Below are 25,382 nucleotides of genomic sequence, written 5' to 3' on the forward strand. Positions count from 1 at the left end.
TGAATTACACAAATCCCAAATAATACTTGATGGTAAATAGTACCGGAAGTTTTTTCCTTATTGAAACCATTTTTAACAACTTGAAAAAGGACTGCCTCGCTCACAAAACGTCTTTCATTTTTACAATATTAGCTCTTATTGTTTTTAATGGTATAACAGCATTTCCTGTCTTATTTGTAAACGTCACTGTATATTGTAAAGAAAATCACAAATAAAATCAAATTTGGAATATCTGTCAGAAAAAATATCCTAAAACGTGCCCTAGTGGACACAAGCATGCGTAAATGTAAACGTGAAAGAAAAGCAGGTTGGCGAATTCAAATAACAAAAGAATACAGATGGAACAATAAATATGTGTCATGTGTTTTAGTTTGTATATATATCTATATATATATATATATATATAAATATATATAATATGGTGATAAATGACGGTGAATATTAAAAAGGCCTCTTTCTGGGTTAAACTATTCATCACTTCCTCATCCGTGGTACAAGCAGCTGTGGAGTGCTTTGACTGTACTTCTGCTTTTCTTAAACACACAGACTTCTTGAGAAATCTTTACTATACATAAATATACAAAGATTACTCTTTGGTTGGCACTTGCTGTTCTTCCTCGTACAGCTCACAGCCCACAGGTTACTAATCCCTGAAAATGTTTGTTAATATAAAAATATTATTATATATAAATATTGTTGTTTGATGGAAGGGAATTCAAATGAAAGGTTTTATAAGTGTTCTTTGCTGTCCTCAAGTGGCCAGAGCAGGTACACACACACACACACACGCACACGAGCATACGCCCACACACGAGCACGCGCGCACACACACGCACACGCGAGCACACGCACAGCCCCCCCACACAAAATCTTTTTCTTTTTTTTTTAAAATATTACCAGTATTTTTAATGTTTTTTTTCTATATATAGAAAAAAATATAGAAATATTTATCACCTTACTGACTGGTAATTTGTTGTTTTTTTTCAGTGGTGTTTCATCTTTTTTCACTTTTTAAAAAAAAAATTAATAACAAAAAGCAAAACTACACCTAAAATGTTATTATTTTTATCCGATTTTAATTCATTTAATCCCTGCAAGATTTAATGCGCTACAATGTTCCTGGAAATTGCACTTTATTTAGTAAACATCAACAAAATGCCTAAGAGAATACACATTGTGAACAAAAATTAAATCATACACATTATTTTATTTTTCTACAACAATGAAGAAGGCACTTGTCTTTTTGTTTCAATAGCCACTTTGATTGGTCAGCTGTTCCGGCAAGGAGTCTACTTCCAGTGAGCCGCGGGATGTCCAATCAACACACACTAATAAAAGTGAATTTAGTGCTTGTAAACCGTTTCAAATATACTTGAGAGGAAAAAAAAAAATCGTTGTCCAAAACGAGACCTCAGGACACTTTGCAGACTTGCTTAGATCGACGGTGACTAGTCATGCCTGTGGAACAAACAGAAAAAAAGTTCAAGTAGGCCTTTCCTGACTGACCAGCTCCAAGTGGATGTGCTCACTTGTGCAACCACACAATCTCATTTGTTTTGTTTTTTACTTGCCTCTGCAAAAAGATTTTATTGTTTTGTTTTTATCTTCAATTGAGTAGTCGTGTCAAAAAAAAAGCTTTCAAATTGAAATGATTATTTAACTGTATTACGGATATTTTGAAATAAACACCTGACATTTGACAAGGGGTGTGTATACTTTTTTTATATCAACTGTATCATAATCTAACCTCAAGCCGTCGTCACTCACTTATGTTGTCTTGCGTGGTGTTGACCGTCTGCACAGAGTCCGCCCTGGGTCCGAGCGTGGACGGCCTCTTTAGTAGCCTGAGCTTGTTGTGGGGCGATTTGACCCTCACCTCTAGGTTGTCCTGGCTCCCCAGGTGTCCTGTGGAATCGCCAGGGGAGGGGCTTGACCTCCCGCTGTTGATGGACAGCTTGCTGGATGACAACCTCTTGGAGATCTTCTGCTTCAGCGTCAGTCTCTTCTTCTCCTGCGGGACTCCGTTGGGTTTCTTGAAGAACTCTATGGGGGCTTCTGACGGTAGTGGGCTGAGACGGTCTAGCTTTTCGCTACTGGTGACCTGGTCCTGCGGCACGGTCAGCCGCAAGAGCTCTGACGGTTTGGTAGGCCCCTGTAGGGACCTCGCCGGGTGCGGCACGTCCGGGAACAAGAGGAAGTACTTGGGATTGTAGTACTTGTGAGCAGGCACCTCAATGTTGTTGACCTTGCGGGCGTCACCCAGGCTGACTTGGAAGCGGGACGTGGTGGCGGGAAGCGGGGGGCGCTTGGGGCCCACCTTGGAGTGCACGCTGGTGCTCACTTTGGCCGGTGGGCTCACGTGAAACTCGCGGAACAAGTCCAGCTTCTCCGAAACGGCATAGAGCTCACGGAAGTCCTGGTCGAAGAACTCCACCACTTGGCCCGTCATCACCGTAATGGTGTTGCGGTCCATGCGAGAAGTGGACCACGAGAAACTGACACATGGGAAAGAACAGGAATACAGGACATTGTGTTAAGGGCTGATTATTTTGAAAAATAATCCAATTAATAAATAAATCCTCCGGAATGCATTAAAAAATGCAAAGTGAATATAAACTCAGAAGGGCTCTGAGGTCTGCAGACTTCAATTAGGGAAGAGTCATTTAGGGAAAGGCCAGGGTTCAAAGCAACCATGGTGAAGCAGAATTTAGCCGTACTGCTGGACGAAATTCATGACAAACAAACTGAAATTATAAATCAAATCCATTGTCCATTTATACATAAAGGTAATTCTACCACCAAGCCATTAATTTACCAAGTTTCAAGATATATTTTCACAGTAGCATCATTAGCTTGAGATGCAGTTGTTACTGTTTGCTTACAAAGGGATCTTATGCAATAGTAAAAGCAATCTGCAATTCCTGCATATGCTTGTTAGGAATGAAAATTAGAGGAATCGCTGCCATTGTCATAATGAAATGGTCCGAGCAGATCGCAAACGTGGGATCATTCCGACATGCACGATTTAATGAGCGACTTCTCCACGTGGCCTTGACGACTTCTTAGCTAAATGAGTTTGGCCCAGGTGTCACTCTGACAGCGCAAGAGGAACTGATCCCTGTTGTAATTCAGTCACGTCAATGACTGAATGCTAATGAGGCTCTCAAGCGTGTCACTTAAGCATTTTAAAAAAACTGGAACATCGACTGTTGGGGCGGAATGCTGGGTGTGGCAGGGCAGGGAAATTAAACTGAGCTGAATTTACTGCTCTAACTGTTTGAACTATTTTTTATATTGGGATGAATCAGTTCAATTGTTTATGTTAACTTCTGGTTTTTATTAGTAGACAATTTTCTTGGATGATTTCAGGGATGATTTTGTGCAGCTTAAAGTAAACTGGTATGTACTGCCCTTTTGGGTTTTTTTTGTTTGTTTTTTTATTCCGAAAATAACGCTTTATGTTTCATAAAATTTCGTCCCCATTCTCCACCCTCAGTCAACAACAAAAATTGGATTAGCAATTTAGTGTCGCCGCTCTTGTATACATGGTTTAAATTTGGTAGGAATTGGACAAAAATCTCCATGTGGAAAATGTCTAAAAAGACACTAAAATCCATCCAACCATTATCTAAGCCGCTTTCTCCCTATGAGGGTCACAGGCGCGCTGGAGCCTATCCCAGCTGTCATCGGGGAGTAGGGGCGGTACACCCTGAACTGGTTGCCAGCCAATCGCAGGGCACACAAAGACAATACACCATCCATGCTCACAATCACAGCTAGTGATTAGTTTTAAGCGTCCAATGAACCTACAATGCATATCTTTGGAATGTGGGAGGAAACCAGAGTACCCGGAGAAAACCCACGCAGGCATGGGGAGAACATGCAAACTCCACACAGGAAGGCCGGAGAATCGAACCCACGACCTCTGCACTGGAGCTGCTGGAGCTGTACCTCTGCACTGTGAGGCCATTGTGCTAACCAGTCGCCCCCAGACACTAAAATGTCTGTTTGAAACCAAAATAGCAGACGTCCTGTGCGTTTTTAGGCAGGGCTTCAAAGACTTCATTGTGCTTCTTGTCTCATAGCTAGATACTCCTGGCAAATTTCAGATTGCTAAGTGAAAATGGCTTCGTGGGCTGAATTTTCCTCAAAAATGTTAACCAAGGGTTAAGCCCAAATGCATTTAAGAGAACTTTGTGTCATCCCTGTGTCTAAAATATGTGGTTTAAATTTTGTACCTATGTGACAAAATGTCTACGGCTATATGAGAAATGGCCAAAATCATCCTAAAATGGATGCTGATAACCAAAATAGCAGACTTCCTGCGCATTTTCAGGTGTGGATTCTTGAAACTTTTTTAGTTAGTCTATTTGTGAAGTAGCAAGCAGATCTCAAGTTGCTGAGTCAAATTGGGTTTCTTTTTAATTCAGAGGGCCACTATCAAGTCAATTTTACTATGGTGTGACCAATGCCACAAATTGACCCTTTATGGTCTGCTTTCAGACAAAATGGCTGACTCCCTGTGAATTTTCAAGCCTGGCTTCTTGAGAGTTTTTTGTGGGTCTACTCATGACATACAAGCCTGCCTAATGTCATATTGCAAAAGAAAACTGGCTTTGGGGGCTAGGTTTAAAAAAGAATGTACGGGAACACATTTGACACTTGTTGCTAGCTGACCCATCAGCCAAGGGGGCTGTATTGGTTTCTCACCTGTACGATCCAAAGACCACCTTCTCGCCATCCACCAGCATGTACTTGGAGCACAAGGAACCGGGGAGTCTGCCGAAGGACAAGTTGAAGCCTACCCCGGTGAGTGTTCTGGCACGAATGTTCTGCAAATCAGAGTTTGAGATTAGAAATATGTTGTAAAGACAATACATAGACAAGCGCATTACTATCTTTAAGGACAACGTTGCTTCCTGAGAACAACATGTGGCATTGCCTTAAGTTGTCAAAAGTTCAAATAGCTTCAAATGTCAGCATGCAGCTGGCTCTAAGTTGTGCATTTCTGTGGTGAGCGAAGCAAGCACACCTTTGCCTTCGCGAGACTGGGAAATGACTTTGAAAATAAACAAGTGCTGCAGGTGTTCACTGAAAACAAATAACATATGCAAATCAAGGTCCGGTTGCAGTGATGGCAATGAGTTTGTCAACCTTTATCGCAAAGATGTTTGCCCTATGTTGCACAATGTGGGTGAACCACATTGACCACCAAAACGTGGGGGGAAAAAAAACAAACCCAGCAAAAAAAAAGAAAAATGGTTTAGTAAGAGATTTTAATGTAGTCGCTGAATACAAATGAAAATTCCACACGTATGCGAAATTCATCACCTCTGTGGGGAACAGTCTTACCCGCAGGTGCTGGGCGCCGATCTGCAGACGAGAGCACATGTCCAGGAAGTGTGGCACGCCATGGTTGTCCAGCAGGATATAGATAGGCACCGAGCGGCGCCAGGCGGCATCCATCAGGTCCTGCAGGATCTGGAGGTCTGTGAGCAGGTCCATCACGATGGCAATCACCTTTTATTAGCATGGGAACAAGAGGACAACAAAAATCCTATGAAATACAATTAAAGACACTGTAAAGTTATTTCAGTTTGTTTGTAAAGACTGCACATGGAATATGGTTGAGGATAAGTGTGAAAAACATGGACAATGACTGAAACAATTTAGTACTGAATTGTTCGGATTGGGGATGTTCGATACCGCTTTTTTGTTTAGACAGATACCACTACAAGCCCAACTATGGCTATGGCGGAGCCTCAGGGGGGATCGTGCCTTTTCAGTTGCTGGTCCTTCCCTATGGAATGAGATTCCATTAAATGTTAGGCAAGCTCCCTCTCTGTCCATTTTCAAAACCCGTTTGAAGAAACATTTTTATTCTTTAGCTTTCGACTCAGCATGAGACTGTCGCTGTTCTGCTTTTATTCTGGTATCTATTGTAAATGAGTTTACGTGTTTTAATTTATGTTCTAATTACCTGCTAATTTATATGACGGCATATGGTAAGCGTTTTGTTACAGCTCCATCTGTTGTGAAATGCGCTAAATACAATTGTATTGTATTTCCTCATATGCACATGGGCTTCCTGTCATGAATGGCTACCTACCGCAGGCGTGGGCAAACTACGGCCCGGGAGCCACATGCGGCACGTTAAACGTTTTAATGCGGCCCGCCGAACTTGAAAAAAATTCAATGAATATACCTTCTTAATGTTTTATTTTCTAAATACTGTGGTTTTTCAAAGACATACATACATCCATATACACACATATATATATTCAGATACATATATACATATATAGTTGTAATGCTTTTGTTCACTTTCATCCATCCGCTCCTGGTCCCGCCCCTCTGTCAAATTTTAGAACCCATTGCGGCCGACCAATCATAAAGTTTGCCCACCCCTGATCTCCAGCAATTGCAAGTAATGTCATAAGAATAATTGTTCTCATTTTTGCCATTACAGAATTCAGTGAGTTAGCAAGCTATGCTAAAAAAGATAATCTTCGTTCAAGTAACGTGTTTGTTATTTGGACTAGAGTGACTAGCACGGTCCCGTTGCTGGTCCTCGAGCAGGCGATCGAGCTTGCAGGCTAATTGTTAGCGGGCTTGGTCCACACAATAGCAACACTTCAAGGAAAATTAACTGTTGTTCGCTAACCCACTGGCTGAGGAACAAAGCAGCAACGGGCTTGCTCAGTGTTGTGTCGAAGTGTGGGTCTATATTGTTTATTTAAAGTGCAGCTGCACATGTTAATTGGCCTTTGCATCACATATACAGCAATTTCAGCACATACTGTACAAACGAGCGTATTTGACTGACAGGTGAAGGATAGGGCTTGTTTTCAACGCATTCAGCAGACACTCCCACAGCAGCCGACGGCTCAGTAGAGGCCTCTACGTTTCATGATTTTCAATGCTCATTTTATATACTTGGTCATTTTTTTCATTCCTTCATATTTAATAGGCTTGTTAACAATTCTGTCTGGTGTGTCAAAATCACCAGGCCGTATTATTTTCACTTTACAGGGACTTTTAGCTTTTGAGTGTGTGTCCAATACAAGTTTTACAAAGTAGGATTTTGATTTGAAAATTGCGGCTTTTGCAAAATATGGAGCACCACATTGTGAGAATTATGTGTGTATTTTTAATTGTGAGCTGCACAAATGAGATGAGCTCAAGCACGAGGTGGATGGCAGCAGGGCTTTGGTTTTACATGACAACCAATCCTTGGTACAATAGAAATTAATGAAACATTAATTTAATTAAACATTCATTAAAAAAACCTCGACATCAAAGGAGAGGGTCCACACATTCAAGTTTCTGGCAGTACAGATCTCCAATGACCTCTCCTGGACATACAACACCACAGCAGTGATAAAGATGGTCCATCAGCATCTGCACTTCCTGAGGGTCCTCAGGAAATTCGACCTGGACAGCAAGCTGCTGCTGGCCTTCTACCACTCATCCATCGAAAGCCTTCTGACTTATTGTGTCTCCATCTGGTACAGCAGCTGTACTGAGGCAGAGAGAGTGAGGCTCCAGAGGATAGTCAAAACGGCGCAGAGGATTATTGGCTGCCCTCTCCCGTCCCTGTCAGACATCTAAATCACCCGGTGCCTCAGCAGAGCTCACAAGATCATCAAGCACAATACTCACCCGAGCTCACACCTCTTTGACCTGTTGCCCTTTGGCAGGCGATACAGGTGCATCAATACAAAGACAAACAGACTGAAAAATAGTTTCTTCCCGAGAGCCATCTCCATTCTGAACACTCGCACGCAACTATCTTTACCTTGTAGAACTGCAACATGATGTGGCACCCAGTGCACTTTTTCAACACTTTTATTTTTGTTTTTTATAATTTATTATTTAGTCCATCTATCCATTTTCAATACCGCTTCTCCTCACTAGAGTCGCAGGGGGTGCTGGAGCTTATCCCAGCTATCTTTGGGCAGTAGGCGAGGGACACCCTGAATTGGTTGCCATCCAATTGCAGGGGACACCGAGACGAACAACCATCCGCGCTCACATTCATACCTAGGGGCAATTTTGAGTATTCAATCGACCTGCCATGCAAGTTTTTGGAATGTGGGAGGAAACCGGAGTACCCGTAGGAAACCCACGCAGGCACGGGGAGAACATGCAAATTCCACACAGGATGGCCGGAGCCGAGATTGAACCCACGACCGATGCTGTCTCTCACTGTGAGGCCATCGTGCTAACCAGTCGGCCAGCGTGTGGAATTATTTTGTATTATCCATATTTCAACTGTAGAAGGGAATGCTCCAATCTCATTGTATACTGAGTATAATGACAACAAAGGGCATTCTGATTCTGATTCTAAAGAAATAATTCACTGTCAGAAAATTGTCAGTATGGATCTTTGGTGGTTGCAATTAGGGGTGGGAAAAAAATCAATATTGCAATAAATTGTTGCCAACTCTGTCGCAATAAATAATCGATAGCCTGCCGGCAATATCGATATTTCAAAACAACGCACATAATGGATTTACCTCGTCATCACCGTCCGCATTTATCTCTCCTGTCCTGTCTGTGGGGGCGCTAATGCCGCAAACGGTTCTAAAATTGCCGGGATCAGCCGCCGGGGAAGAGTGTGAAGAATTTACAATAGAAAAGGAACTAATGCAAGAATGGCGGAAAACCCAGAAAAACAAAGTTTCAAGAGTTTCCACTCGAAAGTGTGGAGACACTTCGCTTTTTACGAGACCGGTGACGGGAGAACACTGGATAAAGAATATGCAATCTGCAAGAACTGCTTTGCAAAGGTAAAATATAACATCAACACTACGAATCTGCAAAGCCACCTCGTTCGCTATCACGGTTACTACTCGCAGGTGATAAAAAAAGGTGAACCAAGACAGCCGACAATCACTGCTGCTTTTAAAGCAAAGTTTCCCTGTGGTGTGCTCTTACGTCTGAGCATGTTGTTCAGTTAGTGTTCCTCAAGAAGAATATGCCTTGATGTTTCCACTGGGCAGGTTAACGTAAAGCACTTTAATGACAGTTGATACTGACATTTCAGGTTCAGAAAGCAGTGCAGTGTCTTGGTTTACATAAAACATGTTATTAATGGCGGCATGGTGGCCGACTGGTTGGCATGATGGCCTCACAGTGAGAGACAGCATCGGGCGTGGGTTCGATCCCGGCTCCGGCCATCCTGTGTGGAGTTTGTATGTTCTCCCCGTGCTTGCGTGGGTTTCCTCCGGGTACGCTGGTTTGCTCCCACATTCCAAAAACATGCATGGCAGGCCGATTGAACCCTAAATTGCCCCCAGGTATGAGTGTGAGCGCGGATGGTTGTTCGTCTCTGTGTGCCCCGCAATTGGCTGGCAACCAGTTCAGGGTGTACCCCGCCTACTGCCCGAAGATAGCTGGGATAGGCTCCAGCGCCCCCCGCGACCCTCGTGAGGAGAAGCGGTATAGATAATGAATGAATGAATGACTGTTATTAATGTTTGTGCACTTTAATTCGTCCAGCCGTAGCTACAGTGTTAAGACTCAGCGGCAGTGAGGTACTTTGCAAATGCATCTTTCTTTGTACTTTGTATTGGCATTGAAAAAAAAAATTCATGTTTTCATTTTTATGGCCATTTTTTTATTTTTTAATCACATATCTCGTGATATATTGTTGAAGAGATTTCTAATGATATATTGAATATCGTAGACATTGTGTTTTGTGATATTATCGTTATTGTGGGCCACATATCGTCACAGTATCGAATCGTGAGTTACCCGTATCGTCCCACCCCTAGTTGCAATGTTCATGTGAAAGGATGTTTGGATTATGCTCCACTTGCTAGTTTTTCATGATAACTGCAGCCTTACATGAATGCCAAAAATGAATCGAAATACAATAATCCATTAAAAGAAATTGCCCAAGGCTACATGTGTGTGCAATTTATGTACTGTAACATATATGTTGCTCTCACTTCATGATAACCACGACCTTGCTCAAGAGTTAGAAGTAGAACATCAAGAAACAATCTACTAAGAAAATAGTCCACAGCGCGCTCTGTCACGCGTGTATGTGTCATCATTTATTCCTGCCACTCCTCTCATCGTTTTTTCAGGATCACCACATTGAACAAGGGGAATAAACAGAATGACTAGAACTAGTCCACAATCCTCACCAAGGAAAAAAATAAATAAAAATTCCAGCACAGTTGGTCACAGACACGTAATCCTACAACAAAGTTATGTTGTAGGATTGTGTGAGTATGCTCCACGGGTCATTTATTCCTGATAACCAGCTAATTGCTACCTTGCACGAAAGAAACGCTCGCCACACGTCAACGAAAAATGCAACACGTGTCATACGATCGTGCTATTATGTTCCGCTCGTTAGTTATTAATGATAAACAACACCTTGCACAATTGAAACAAACAGAGAGCGACTAGAGTGAATTTGAATGAGTGAGTTGCATTCAGCAGCCTCACAAATGAACGTTTTCTCAGCACCACTGACTCATTTATTCCTTCAGCTGACACACTCTTTCTCCAAGTGGGTCACCCACAGTCTTGTTTCACTGCCTGCCGTTGTTGCACAACTTAATTAATGTTGGAAACTTTTTTTGACTTCTCCTCACCAGGCACCCTGGTAGAATTTTAAGTGTTGAAAGCAGCTACTCGCTTTTATCCGCCTGCGTACAGTTAATGCGGCCTCCAGCTTGTTTACAGCCTCTCCTCAGAGGAGTTACGACTGCAAACATGGCTCTTCCATTGAACTCGTTGCTGACAGCTTCTGACTTTCCTCAAAAAGAAGGTTCAAACTAGCCACTTCATTAGGTACACCATGAAAAAAATCTGTTTCAAACAGCCTCCGGTGTCAGACATTTCAGAAAACTCGCCAGCTTGCCACTGGAACTTCTCCCATTGGAAATAAAGAAGAATAGTAGTCATCACTCTAGTTCTCAAGCCTGTTTGTGTAATAAGAAAATAATCACTGTTAATAGTAAAACAACGTAAGCGTGGAACTGACAATGTGGACAGGCAAATACATTGGACCGTGCTTGCAAATCCGTTCCTAAATACAGTCGAACGTATTTGCAAACATGCTTGAATTAGGGCCGCACAATATTCCCCAAAAATATCAATATCACGATACTGGCCCATGCAATTGTATATCGCAAAGACATGCAATAAGTTTTTTATAGAATTGCATGTTTTTATCTGAATTTAACCAGTCAGAACCAAACTTAAATGTAAATCACCATTCAATAGTTGGACATTATCTAATTACAATTAATTAGCTAGGTATACATTGATCTTGATTATTTTGCTGCATGAAAAAAAATAATGATTTCATTAGGTAATAAAAAAGTAATTTCTTTAGGTACACCTTTAAATATTGTAATAAAATTTATATTTCTACATTCAACCACCATACCACATATCACATGTTTTTCCAATGTCATGCAGCCCAAGTTTGAATGTATTTTCAGCGGTGTACATTTAGTCAACCTAACGGACTCTCGTTTTGCTCACGTAGAATAACGACGGGAAACTTAAAAGAAAAAACATAAATAAATAAAAAAGACGGACTCGGCACGGACAGATGTCGGTTTTCATCCGTCTGTGTAATTCTCACTAACCGGGTCAAGTATCAACTGAAGTCCCAGTCTGTCGAGGGACGGAAATGTGCCTTGCCTGTCTCGTGTGTTTGTTATGATGGCAGACCTACTTGAGTAGACTGCATTGACAATATATGTACGGTACGTGGCGTTATGCACGGAACAGAGAATCAGCTGGGAACGTAACATCTAATTAATCATGTTAGAGGTAATAAATTCGCTTTGACCGCAGAGACAGTTTTACAGAGAAATATAAAATTTTGTAAGTTAAATTTTATATTTTTATTCTTATTTTCAGAAAGAGCGGGGTTAAGATGTTGTGAAATGGTATTTGGCAGCCCCACACTCCATTTAAGAAAGTTGAAGTAATGCATCGACACGCCTTTTGCAACCGCTAAAAGAGAGATGAAGACAGAAGACCACGACAACGTCGTTGAAGAAAAAGCATCAATCTATTGCAATGGCAACTTTAGTTCGGTTTGTACATGTTACATGCAGGGTTCGAAGTTAACTTTAAAAACTGCTTGCCCATAGGGCAAGTGCCACTAAAATTTGCCTTGCCCGAGTGGCCAAATTACTTGCCCAACTTGGGCAAGTGACAATTTTTTTTCTCTTGCCCGAAGATTAAATTACCTTGCCCTGAGTGACTTTTTGTATGACAAAGTGTCTAATTACAAATTGCATGAATTTTTTGTTCGGACAGTTCCTGCCTCGAAAGAATTAAAAATACGTTACAATCATAAGGGTTGCTTAAATAAAAATGTATCATGTATTAACACATTAATTAGGTGCATAAATTAATCTTGTTTTCATCATCAACCATGAAACCCTGCTCACAACAGCACGTATGATTCTGTGCAGTTATTGAAAATGTTAATTGTAGTTTTAATAATTAACAAATCTGCATGTTAAATTGGGAAAATGATATTACAGCAATCCAGATTATCAATTTTAAGTCCAGGAGAGCCTATTAATGGAGTAATCACATGAGTAAATTATGAGTGTGGGAAATTTGTGTATTCCTTTAAGACCAGTGCCTGTGGTGCTGCCTCCATAAGTTTCATAGCATAAACAGAACACAGTCACTGACACTATGTCAGGTCACATCATGGAGCGAATGAATTAACAGCCAATAATCAAATATTACTCCCTTCCTTACTCACAACTGAATTGTCTACTTAAAAATATTCTAGCTATTTTAGTCATGTCAGAGGAATCCGAAATGTTCGGATTTGAACGAACTCGTCGCCACTTGTAAACATGCGCAGAAGGTAAGAAAACTTCCGGCTGTCAATTTTCGGCCCAAATATCGTAGGTTTTTGTTGTGTTTTTCAAACTTCAAAGGGGATGCAACTACAGCGAGTTCCAATACTGCAAGATTTATTGACGTTCACTTTAACTCGACATTCACTGAACTAACTGATACCTGTAGCGCCTGCCCATTGCCCCCGATAAGGCCAATGGACCATACCACAACATAAGGGGGTGTCTGGGTTAAACCATCACCGTACAGTGCATACAAACAGATCACACCACAGTTTTCGTCGAAATTAAAGATATTTGGCTGCTTTAAAAAATGCTTGCCCGGTCGGGTAAGTTGCCCATAATTTTACCTTGCCCCGGGCAATCGGGAAGCGGTTAACCGCGAACCCTGACATGTCTTTGTCATGATCCGCGTCGGGCATGACAGGGGTTTTGTTGTTTTCGTGTTCATGCGGTTTTGTTATTGTTTTCTTCACCTCCCGGCCATGTGCACTTGTTATTGTTTTGATCTGCTGAGTAGGGGCGTTTCCCCTCAGCACCTCGCCCTCACCAGCCACGCACCTGTTCCCCGTCAGCTCACACACCTGATGCCCATCCGCACTCCTAATGACTGGACTATATAAACACCTCATCCCAACAACTCATTGTCGGAACATTACTCCGTTTGGACTGTCACGACCGCTCCCTGATCTCCTTCACGGCCATGTTCTTGCTCTCGCCCCCTCTCATGTCCCTGGTTTTTGTCACTGTCTTGTTCCTCGGCTTTTGTTCTGTTTAGTCACGTTTAGTTCGTCTTAGTCATTTTGCACCCTGCCACGTTTGTTTGTCCACGCCATGTTGTTTGTCCTCATTTGATTAATTTAATAAATTCCCTTTAGTTTACCCTTTTCCCTGCTTCCTCGCACCTCTGCGTCCACCTCCTCCTCGCCCACCGGCGACCGAAACCTGACAGAATGTTCCGACCAACCACGGACCCAGCGGGAAGCTCTCGGCGACATCGTCGTCGCTGCTCGGACTACCCCCCTCAGCCTGCCGACCAATCCTGTGTCCTTCACGTAGGTTCAATTTTTCGTTCCCCGTTTGTTTCCTCCCCTGCGTTTCATGATAATGTTAAGGATTACCCACCTGTCATACCTCCCCATCTTATTATAGACTTCGATTACGAAGAGGAATTTGAGCGCCTTGCCATTTCACCCCCTCGCATTGTTGTAGACTCGGATCATGAGGATGATTTTGAATACATTTACGACCTGTTGTATGCTCAGCACGACACAGATGCAGTTAGTACCAGTCACTTTCCTCCCCCCGAACAATTTCCGTCACCTTTTTCTTTGGACCGTTTTGAGACCACCTCCCACGTTACCTCGCGTCGTTCACCTCGTCCCAAATCACGTAGATCACGGCCACGTCGTTCACCACGTCCACAGTCTGTTTCCGCTCCTAGTCACGTTCCCCTGGCGTTTCATAGCTCACGTTCACCAGCACCAGTAGTCACGGTCCCTCATGTTTCCCGTTCCCCTGACTCCCTATGGCGGCAGGCTGATAGGGATCAGTTTCCCCGTTTCGGCTGCGCCCGGCCCGGCTGCTGCGCCCGGCCCGCTGCAGCCTCCACGTCAGCTGCAGCAACCCACGCCGCCTCCACGTCAGCTGCAGCAACCCACGCCGCCTCCACGTCAGCTGCAGCAACCCACGCCGCCTCCACGTCAGCTGCAGCAACCCACGCCGCCTCCACGTCAGCTGCAGCAACCCACGCCGCCTCCACGTCAGCTGCAGCAACCCACGCCGCCTCCACGTCAGCTGCAGCAACCCACGCCGCCTCCACGTCAGCTGCAGCAACCCACGCCGCCTCCACGTCAGCTGCAGCAACCAGCGCCGCCTCCACGTCAGCTGCAGCAACCAGCGCCGCCTCCTCGTCAGCTGCAGCCTCCAGCGCCGCCTCCTCGTCAGCTGCAGCCTCCAGTGCCGGCCCCTCGTCAGCTGCAGCCTCCAGTGCCGGCCCCTCGTCAGCTGCAGCCCCCAGTGCCGGCTCCTCGTCAGTTGCAGCCCCCAGTGCCGGCTCCTCGCCAGCTGCAGCCTCCAGTGCCGGCTCCTCGTCAGCGGAAGACCCCCGTGCCGGTTCCTCGTCCGCTGCAGCCTCCAGAGTCCCACTCTGGCTCCTCCCCAGCTGCTGAGCCCCGTCCAGGCTCCTCGTCAGCTGCTGAGCCCCGTCTCGGCTCCTCGTCAGCTGCTGAGCCCCGTCTCGGCTCCTCGTCAGCTGCTGAGCCCCGTTCCGGCGCCCTGCCGATGGCCCAAGTCCATGTGGCGGCGGAGCACGTTCCGCGTCCGCCCCAAGTTTATGTTCCGGCGGTGCACGTCGTGCGTTCGCCCCAAGTCCATGTTCCGGTGGTGCGCGTCCTGCGTCCACCCCAAGTCCATGTTGCGGCGGAGCACGTTCCGCGTCTGCCCCAAGTCCATGTTGCGGCGGAGCACGTTGTGCGTCCGTCCCCGGTCCATGTCCCGGCGGAGCGCGTTGTGCGTCCGTCCCAGGTTCACGTTCAGGCGGAGCACGTTGTGCGTCCGTCCCAGGTTCACGTTCAGGCGGAGCACGTTGTGCGTCCGCCCCAGGTTCACGTTCAGGCGGAGCACGTTGTGCGTCCGCCCCAGGTTCACGTTCAGGCGGAGCACGTTGTGCGTCCGCCCCAGGTTCACGTTCAGGCGGAGCACGTTGTGCGTCCGCCCCAGGTTCACGTTCAGGCGGAGCACGTTGTGCGTCCGCCCCAGGTTCACGTTCAGGCGGAGCACGTTGTGCGTCCGCCCCAGGTTCACGTTCAGGCGGAGCACGTTGTGCGTCCGCCCCAGGTTCACGTTCAGGCGGAGCACGTTGTGCGTCCGCCCCAGGTTCACGTTCAGGCGGAGCACGTTGTGCGTCCGCCCCAGGTTCACGTTCCGGCGGAGCACGTTGTGCGTCCGCCCCAGGTTCACGTTCCGGCGGAGCACGTTGTGCGTCCGCCCCAGGTTCACGTTCCGGCGGAGCACGTTGTGCGTCCGCCCCAGGTTCACGTTCCGGCGGAGCACGTTGTGCGTCCGCCCCAGGTTCACGTTCCGGCGGAGCACGTTGTGCGTCCGCCCCAGGCTCACGTTCCGGCGGAGCACGTTGTGCGTCCGCCCCAAGCTCACGTTCCGGCGGAGCCTGTCCTGCGCCCGTTGCAAGGGCCTGCCCCGGCAGCGCTCGACGACCCACGGTCGCTCCTGGCTCCTGCCTCGGTGGTGGACGACGACACGCCGCCGCCTCTCGACTCTGCCTCGGCGGCCTTCGACGATGCGCCGCCGCTTCTCGTCACGGCCTCGGCGGCGTCCGACGGTCCACCGCCGCTCCACGTTCCTGTCTCGGCGGGGCTCGAGGACCAGCCGCCGCTCCACGTTCCTGTCTCGGCGGGGCTCGAGGACCAGCCGCCGCTCCACGTTCCTGTCTCGGCGGGGCTCGAGGACCAGCCGCCGCTCCACGTTCCTGTCTCGGCGGGGCTCGAGGACCAGCCGCCGCTCCACGTTCCTGTCTCGTCGACGCTCGACCACCAGCCGCCGTTCCACGTTCCTGACTCGGCGGGGCTCGACGACCAGCCGTCGCTCCAATCCCCTGCCTCGGTTGCGCCCCTTGACCCGCCGCCGCTTCTCATCTCAGCCTCGGCGGCGCATTCTATGTGGCGATCTGGGCCTCCCGGACGTCCGCCCGAATGGCCACAGTCGGACTCCCTGGGTTGGCCTCCCGGACGTCCGCCCGAATGGGCACAACTGGACTCGCTGGGCTGGCCACCCGGACGGCCGCCCGAAGAGCCACGAAGGGACTTGCTGGTCTGGCCTCCCGGAAATCCGCCAGACCGGCCTCGTATCGGGGTGGTGGTCCCACCTCCCGACCCCTTCCGCCCACCCTCGTTTATGGACATGGGTTTCGTTTTGTTGATGTGTTTTTGTGGGACGTCTGGAATCCGTCCCTTGAGGGGGGGGTACTGTCATGATCCGCGTCGGGCATGACAGGGGTTTTGTTGTTTTCGTGTTCATGCGGTTTTGTTATTGTTTTCTTCACCTCCCGGCCATGTGCACTTGTTATTGTTTTGATCTGCTGAGTAGGGGCGTTTCCCCTCAGCACCTCGCCCTCACCAGCCACGCACCTGTTCCCCGTCAGCTCACACACCTGATGCCCATCCGCACTCCTAATGACTGGACTATATAAACACCTCATCCCAACAACTCATTGTCGGAACATTACTCCGTTTGGACTGTCACGACCGCTCCCTGATCTCCTTCACGGCCATGTTCTTGCTCTCGCCCCCTCTCATGTCCCTGGTTTTTGTCACTGTCTTGTTCCTCGGCTTTTGTTCTGTTTAGTCACGTTTAGTTCGTCTTAGTCATTTTGCACCCTGCCACGTTTGTTTGTCCACGCCATGTTGTTTGTCCTCATTTGATTAATTTAATAAATTCCCTTTAGTTTACCCTTTTCCCTGCTTCCTCGCACCTCTGCGTCCACCTCCTCCTCGCCCACCGGCGACCGAAACCTGACAGTCTTTCCGATATTGTGCAGCCCTAGTTTGCATGATTCCAAATGCTGACGCTAATATTTTCCCTGTTACTGCAAATAAATATCGCCTCCAAATATCTTTTTTTTTTTGGTAATGAGTATCGGTCTATCGCCAATTTGGAGGATAATTGTGGACAACTTCCGCATTTCATGACAGCCTGGACTTTCCACTGTATGATAAACAATACGATGCGGTAGTTGTACGCAAATGGCAAACAGTCTTCCTGTCTCGTGCTTCAACAAAGCTGCGCTCAAATTAAACACAAAAGCAACATGTCGACCAACCAGTCGAGCAACAAATGTACTGTAATGCATTGTATTAATCTTTCATATCTACTTTGACGTGACTCCTCGCTGGTATTTTTGGTCTTTTCACCAGAACACTGAGTTTACAAGTCTGAGCTGGTCTGGTCTTCCTCAGTTGATGCCTGCCTGCTCAAATATTTTAGCTGCATGCCAGGACGAGTTTCAGACTGCCCAGCACACAAAAATTAAACCGTTATTGATTACACGATTCAATGATTAAATTCTAAGACATTCCTATGACTTGCTCATGAGAGTTAGTTCTAGTGGATGTGCTCAAGATTATTGTGCAATGAATTATATAATTATTTCACGCTCAATGTAGATAGCGATTGCGAACTTTTTCATGGTCCTCTTTTGTATGGTTTTGACTAACACAAGCAATGAAACAATTTGTATTACAGATAGCAATAACAGATGTACTATACATAAATGTGTTGGCTTTATTTTAGAGGCTCGGCTGACACCCCAAAAAAGGCAAATAAACCATGAATTAAGATGAAAGAGTACATTTGTCTCCTTCAGTTAGAGCTGATAACTTATTGAACACTTTGACTTTCAGTCTTTTAAAGTGTTCACTATGAGAAGTTGAAAAAAATTCAACCACACAGTATGGTGTAAACATCAGGAAGTCATAAATCAGATGATGACAATAATGTTAACAAATCTGTCTTAAGGCTTCAACACACCAATCCGACGTCGGCTGCTATGGCCAACTGTCGCGTTGGGCTAGAACCAGAAAATGACTGAAAAAACACACTGCAAAAATCGACAGCGACGCCAACTACACTGGACGTTGTCAGTCCGAAGTCTGTCACGGTGATGTCCAATAATCGCTGTCTTTGTTGAATTTGAGTGATTAATTCTACTTTGCACTCTTCTGTCCAGCCAGCCATCATGACCATAGAGGAGATATGGAAAATGAGCAAAGTTGATTTCACTCTTAAGGAATAGCTTTGAATTTCACCGTTTGTCCGTTTTCGTCAATTCAAGTATTAGTCCAGTGCACTGATTCGCTAGCTGACAGCCAATGACAGTGACTATTTGTCCCGACAGCCTGACCCGATTCTACCTGTTGAACATTGCGCGCTATACCAAACAGACAGCGTGTATTGCATTGTGTAGAGAGCGAGAGAGAATAAAGCCTACGAAGCGACCGGAATTAATCGTTTTGTTTTTTTTTTTTTCAAACTGCAGTCTTTGCCATGTTGGTTTGAAAAGGATTGTTCAACTCTAACGCTGAAGTTTGTTGATTAGCAGATTAGCCTTCTCCCTGTGTTGACAAATGAATCGAAAGGAAAACAAAAAAAGCCCTTCATAAAATACTTTGGATTGTTACAGACAGATGATGAAACAGCCGTGTCTATTTACTGTAAGCACACCTCAGGGTTTTCTTGTCTTTGTTTCCTTAATTGTAGAATTATATGCTTGATGGTTGGCCTTCATGTTGACACTCTTTTTTGTTTGTGCTTTTACCATCCTACCTGATCAGGGTTGAGTGATCCAAATTGGACCACTTGGTGGATTTCAAGTAATTAGTTGGACCTCTTTCCAAACCGGGTATCAGGTACAAAAATGGAACTCTTGATAAGATGGCAACATGGTGATCTCATCAGTATGATGAAGAATTAAGGAAATAAACACCTTTGAAGTCTTAACATTGGCACAAATCCAAGCCAGCATGTTGCATACAATAAGTCCCAAACATATCAAGTTTGTGCAAATTGCGGGTTTTCCCCGCAGTGTATTGCCAGTAAGATGACTACCTTTGCCAAGGAGGATTTTTTTTTTTATTTTTATGTAACTGGCTGCTGTGGACACGAAATGCAATGACTGTCTTTCCCTTCGGTAGAAAAAGCAATTGACAATGACGTTTTTCAAAACAAGTTGCGTAAAGTGCAGCAGTTCCTAATCTTTTTTTGCACCACCGACCAATAAAAATACAACTAAATATTACACTGAACAGAGGTGTTATCAATGATTAGTAGCCAGGTACTTGTCGCTAACGGTGAGCAAGGGGGCCTAAAACATTTTAAACAATGACAATGTATCGCATTTTCACGAAGGATCAAATTGTGGATGCTATTTCTTTCTTTTACACATACATAATCCGCATTACACTATGAAGCGCCTGCAAGCTGGCGCACACTGGCATGCCCACACCAGCTCGCAAATGCTAACACTCATTTTAAGTTAGGTGGCAACGTCAATGAAAGCACCACTGGAGATTATGTGCTCGTTCAACAAATAGACAATGTCAGGGGAGGGATGTCACTAGTCACCACACTCCTTACTCACGGTTCGAAATCAAAATCAAAATCACTGAACACTATACAAGCAAACAATGAAACAAAACAAATACAATTCACCCAAAACATGGATCTCTTATGATATCCATACCTCAAAAAGAAATAAAAATAACACAAAAAGAGTACTGAGGCAGCCTGGGAGCCTCTCAGCCTCAACCAATTAGATGGCTGGTTAGAGAGATGTGAGTGGTGTGCTTTGGGCAGTGTTTTTGTTGTTGTTTTTTTTGCAGTCTGTTGTCTAAACCTGTGATGTTTCTTGCTTGCAATAACATGAATGATAAGACAGACATTGTGGACAGCTGCCCTTTTGTCCAGTTTTCTCACACACGTACATACTGGTCTGTTCTAATTACTTACTGTCTCAAACCAACCCCAAAATGTATTTGTCACAGTCAATTCTGCGTACAGTGATCTCAAGTTTAACCAGTAGGCTGTGTTAACAGGTATCCTGAAAAGCACTTAGGAGTAATAGGCCCGTTGCTCGACACAATAGTAGACCAGGGCACATGTACAGATTGTACAGGTCTGTGGCTCTGACTACACACAAGGCCGTAGCATAACAGGGCGCCTCGTCTGTTTTGTGGAGTATTTGGGACTTTAAAGTGCGCCTTTTCGTCACGAAAATACAGTAATTTATTCGCCCATTTTTATTTGCTTCCCGACGTTGCACACCAGCAAAACAATTACCCGAGGCAGTAAAAACATATTTATTCAATCCAGTCACTCAAATTACTCAAGGACTCGTTTCGCCGCAATGCAAAAATGATTCTACTCATGCTTGTTTCTAGGCAGAAAATGAAACTTTCTTTATTTTTTTTTCTAATAAATAAATATGTACATAAATAAATAGGGCGACACGGTGACCAACTGGTTAGCACAATGGCCTCTTATTTTAACTCAGCTAACTCAGTTTGATTTACTTAAAAAATAATGTGCACACGTTGCAAATATTGTACCATATTAGCTGTATATCTTTAGCACATCATCTCAGAACAAAACACCCTACTCAAGTTACCACTGGGCATTGCAAACCAACACTGCTGGAATGTGGTGCTTGTGGGCAGTTTTGAGAAATTTTTCCAAGAATCAAAGAACACTTTTAGAACAATCTTTAATTAAATATACTTCATATTTGATTATTTTTGCATTAATTCCAAGACATCATTCAAGTAAATATCTGTTACAAGCGTCGCAAAAAATAGTACTTGAAAAATGTGATTAATCGCAATTAATCATGCAAAAATCGTGTGACTAATTGGTGAAAAAAATTCATCATCATTATATCAGAGTATATATCACTTTACAGCACTAATAGAGAAAGAGAGAGAGAGAAAGAGAGAGAGACAGAGAGAACTTAGAGTAGATGACTGGTTAACACAATGGCCACAATGACCAGATCTGGAGGGGTAGCTCGATGTGGTCGGGGTCCTTCGGTGGCTGCACGCCTGCTGACGTCACATTTTATTCACGGATTTCTCAAATATATTTCTTTGCCCCATTGTTTGTTTTTTTTTACTCCTGGCTGTTCTCTTTGCATATTATGATTTGCTAAAAATAAAATAAAATAAAACTTGCAACAATGCAGTGGTTCACTCAGGCTACAAGATTGTATGAATGAATATGTCTGTATATAGTGTGAAATATTTCTTAATAAAACATTTCCATGTTTTCCCTCCGACCTTTAACCAGTCTGATTCCCAAATTAACGGAACATTGACGGGAGTCTTCGACAGGCACGCAGAGGACACTGAAAAAAAAGGATGATCCTTGCAAAAGTAGCCGTAAATGTAGTTGATTATTTTTTAATTGTTATTATTTAATAACTCAGAACATACAAATGTAACAAACAGGGGTGACAAACATGGAGTCGAAAAAATATAATATAAATATATCATAACGTGCGACGTCATTCGCAGACGTGAAGGCTACCGAAGGACCCCGTCCACATCTAGCAACCCGTCCCTATCTAGTACCGACACCGACACCAGCCTTCCTGAGTGGAGTTAGCATGTTCTTGGGTATTCTCCGGGTGCTCTGATTTTCTCCCACATTGCAAAGACATACATGACAGGTTGACTGAACACTCTAAATTGTCTCTAGGTGTGAGTGTGAGCGCGGATGGTTGTTCGTCTATGTGTGCCCTGCGATTGGCTGGCAACCAGTTCAGAGTGTACCTCGCCTACTGCCGGGAGATAGCTGGGATTGGCTCCAGCACCCTCACAACCCTTGTGAGGAGAAGCGGTTTAGATCATGGATAGATGAATGCGCTGTTGCTAACAAGGTCCTCTGTGATTGTAGCCATGCCATTAGTGTAAGCAATGCAAATCAGCGAGGAATAAAAAAAATAAAAGAGAAAGAAAATAAAAAGCATTTGTGAAAAAAAAAAAAGGTTTTTATCATCCTGAGCAATTAATCACTAAAATGAATGAATCACCCAGCTTTAGTGAATGACGACAATAAGTGTGTCACAAAACCTTCCAGGATGCACGTCCGCGTCAACGATTAACAAGAACTTGCTTGCTCCTCCATTTCATGAGCACAACCGGGTAAAGTGTTATATTTACCTAACGCCGCTCATTCACAAAACACCCTACGCAAACATATTAAGATCCTTGGCAGAAGTAAGAATGAAGCTTATTAAAAGATGACACGGGTAGCAAGATTGCAACCGAAATTAAAATCTTAATCATTTGAGTCAATATTGTAATCACGATTATTAATCCTAATATATTATTATATGCCCACCTTGCTCGCCCCTTGGATGAGCCTGCGCACCACCTCCTTGATATGGGGTCCGTTGTCCTTGGGCGGGTGCGTGTGGATTGCCACCCGGGTCACCCCCTTGAAGAAGCCCCAATTGGGCCAGCCGATGTCCAGCGGAGGCACCTCGGTATCGGACATCTGGGGCCAGTAGGTAGAGTGGACCCCGGAGTCCGAGGACGGAGACGTCCCCGCGGCCGCCTCCGTGCCCCCTTCCCCGGCTGCCTCGTAGTGTTTAAAGTTGTTGTTCAACATTTTCACCTCTCTGGCGGATAAAAAGTCTTTCATATTGTCGTCCTTTAGGCGCATTTTGAAGGCACCGTCGCCGTTCTTGAGGAGCTCCTCCACGGCGGCGCGCTGCTCCTCGCTGTAGTAGAACTCTGGCCGCGTCTCCGGCACCTGGACCCCGATTCTTCCGTCCTGCATGCACACGAGCTGGGACTCGGCCATGGCTGCTGTCCGCCTCGTTGGCCTACCTGGCTGGAAGGAGAGTGGCGGCCGATACGTAGGACAGAAGAGAGCCCGGACAAAGTTACCTGAAGCCAGGGGGCGGAGGAGGGGCGCGGCCGGGGTTGTGCTGCCTTCAATGACTTACGGAATTCAGGAATTTTCACTCGTCTCAAACTTCATTGTTTGTACAAAATAAACATTTAACACACATTTTAACAAATAGTTATGTCTGTTAAAAACAATATTACAATATTTATATATTTTACCAGCATTTATCATATGCAAGTGGGTCTTTAAGTCTTAAATAAAATTTCGCAGGTTTCCAAGATGCACTCGAATGCACCACTTCGATGGGGAGTTTTATTCTGTTGGCATGCTGTACTTTTTTATATACAGAACATTATTAAAACAGAGCAAAGTTCAAATTTATATGGGAAGGCCGTGACAAATCTCACATGCTGTCATTGACACATTGTATCTTTCTGAATCTGTCTATTTAATCATATTTTGAACCATTTCAGCTTGATTTATACATTTAGTGGAGGGGCTGTGGCTTTGTTTTAATCGACCTTTCTGTAGGCAAAGTGCCGATAGTGTATTGCACACTGTGACAACGAGTTAGGCTTAATTGTTCGCAGACAATTTGTGTTTTTTATGCACCAGCTGGTGTTGGTGTCACTTTACTTCAGGTTTGTGCCATGGTAATTGTACTGCCTAATAGCACATGTCTTTCGAAGGCATTTATATTATTACGTAATCTTGTAAATATTGCCTTTGGGATCCCATTCTATTTATTCAAAAGCGTTTCCTTTTTTCTTTAAGCGGGTTTCACACCTTGTCCATCTCTTACTACTATTGAAGTAAAACAATCCCTTTGTTAGAAAGATCAAATATTTCAAGGGAACATATTCTGGGAAATCGCACGGTGTAGCATAAATGTGAATGTGGAAGGTTGTTAGTCTGTGGGTCATTCCAGAATAAGAGGAGGTATCTTTATTCACACAAGATAATGAACTGACTGTGATCTGTTATTATAACAAGATTATTTATGATTACATAAATAATCATCTCTGCCTTGTGTTAATTTGAGACTATTTATTTAAAATGAAAATTATTTTTGCTACTCGACCCACCAATTGACTTTTAAGGTCCATTTAATTGCATTCTCAACATCAAATTGTGTTTGTCCACCATCTTTTCGACCTGTAGTTGTCGCAAATATTTTTGTTACCTTCCTTCCTTCAACTAAGCATTTCAAAAACAAACAAAAAAAAAATATCTGCCAGTGATGTAACTACGTTATTAGCCACAAGATGGCAGCAGAATACAAGAAAGAAGAATGTAACACTTCAAGCAGACCTCCAGTGCGGTTATGTTGTATGTATAGTATATAAAAAAAACTAGAATGGCATCTTTTATAGTCTTTTTCAAGATTGTAGATTTTATAAGACAATTAAATGATACTAACACAGTAGTAGATCAAATCTGTATTTGTGATGAAAAGTCACCTGTCGCTGTAATTTTTAACATTGGCCAAAGGTGAGGATGAAAATATCAGAAAAGAGCCAAACTAAGCTGCTACACAGTATTTATGTGCATGCTTGGTGGCTCCAACTGATTCTTAAATAAAAACAAATAAGAAAAGTTACTTTTTGAATAGAGATTTGGATTCACTGTCTTTTTTAATAGTTTTTTTCTTATTTCATTGTTGCTGTTTTTTCAGTGCTGGCAATATTGCAAAAATGTTGAATATGAATATAGCTTCTATTAGTATCTTCATATCTAAACACGGCCTAATGAACTGTTGAGGTACAGGCATGTGTGGTCCTTCAAAGTAATCACTTGCTTTCTTAATATATTCCACTGATTTGTGGAGCGGTAAAATGGTCAATAAAGCAAAAGCAGAATCTTCGCTAAAATTCTTGCATATGATCTCATTTTGGTTTGTACCAAAACGTCCAATGAGCCTCCACAAAAGTGGTTTAGTTAGTCTCGCCTTCTAAACATGACAAGAGCAAACATTCTTTAATTGACTGGGGTAGGAAATAGATAGCAGCAACAATCTCATTACGCCCTCAGACGCATGGCCAGTATTTATTCAAGAGCATGTCATTACCCCCACCCCGCTCGCCCAGAGCCCAGACATAA

At 44.3% G+C, this 25,382-nt stretch overlaps 1 protein-coding gene across 1 annotated transcript; it reads right to left on the minus strand.

Moving 5' to 3' along the window:
- Positions 1 to 1,116: 1,116 nt before the first annotated feature.
- sack1fb (scaffolding CK1 anchoring protein Fb) lies at positions 1,117 to 23,306 on the minus strand. Its single transcript, XM_088302857.1, has 5 exons — positions 22,770 to 23,306; positions 5,353 to 5,520; positions 4,711 to 4,832; positions 1,768 to 2,495; positions 1,117 to 1,458 (listed from the first exon to the last, which is right to left on the minus strand). Exons 1-5 carry the CDS (start codon positions 23,232 to 23,234, stop codon positions 1,412 to 1,414), a joined length of 1,530 nt encoding a protein of 509 aa, XP_088158983.1. The 5' UTR covers positions 23,235 to 23,306; the 3' UTR covers positions 1,117 to 1,411.
- Positions 23,307 to 25,382: the final 2,076 nt, after the last annotated feature.

The sequence above is a fragment of the Idiotropiscis lumnitzeri genome, chromosome 8 (assembly GCF_059441095.1).
Source record: "Idiotropiscis lumnitzeri isolate Australia: NSW breed Sydney's pygmy pipehorse chromosome 8, RoL_Ilum_1.0, whole genome shotgun sequence".
In the NCBI taxonomy this organism is placed as follows: Eukaryota; Metazoa; Chordata; class Actinopteri; order Syngnathiformes; family Syngnathidae; genus Idiotropiscis; species Idiotropiscis lumnitzeri.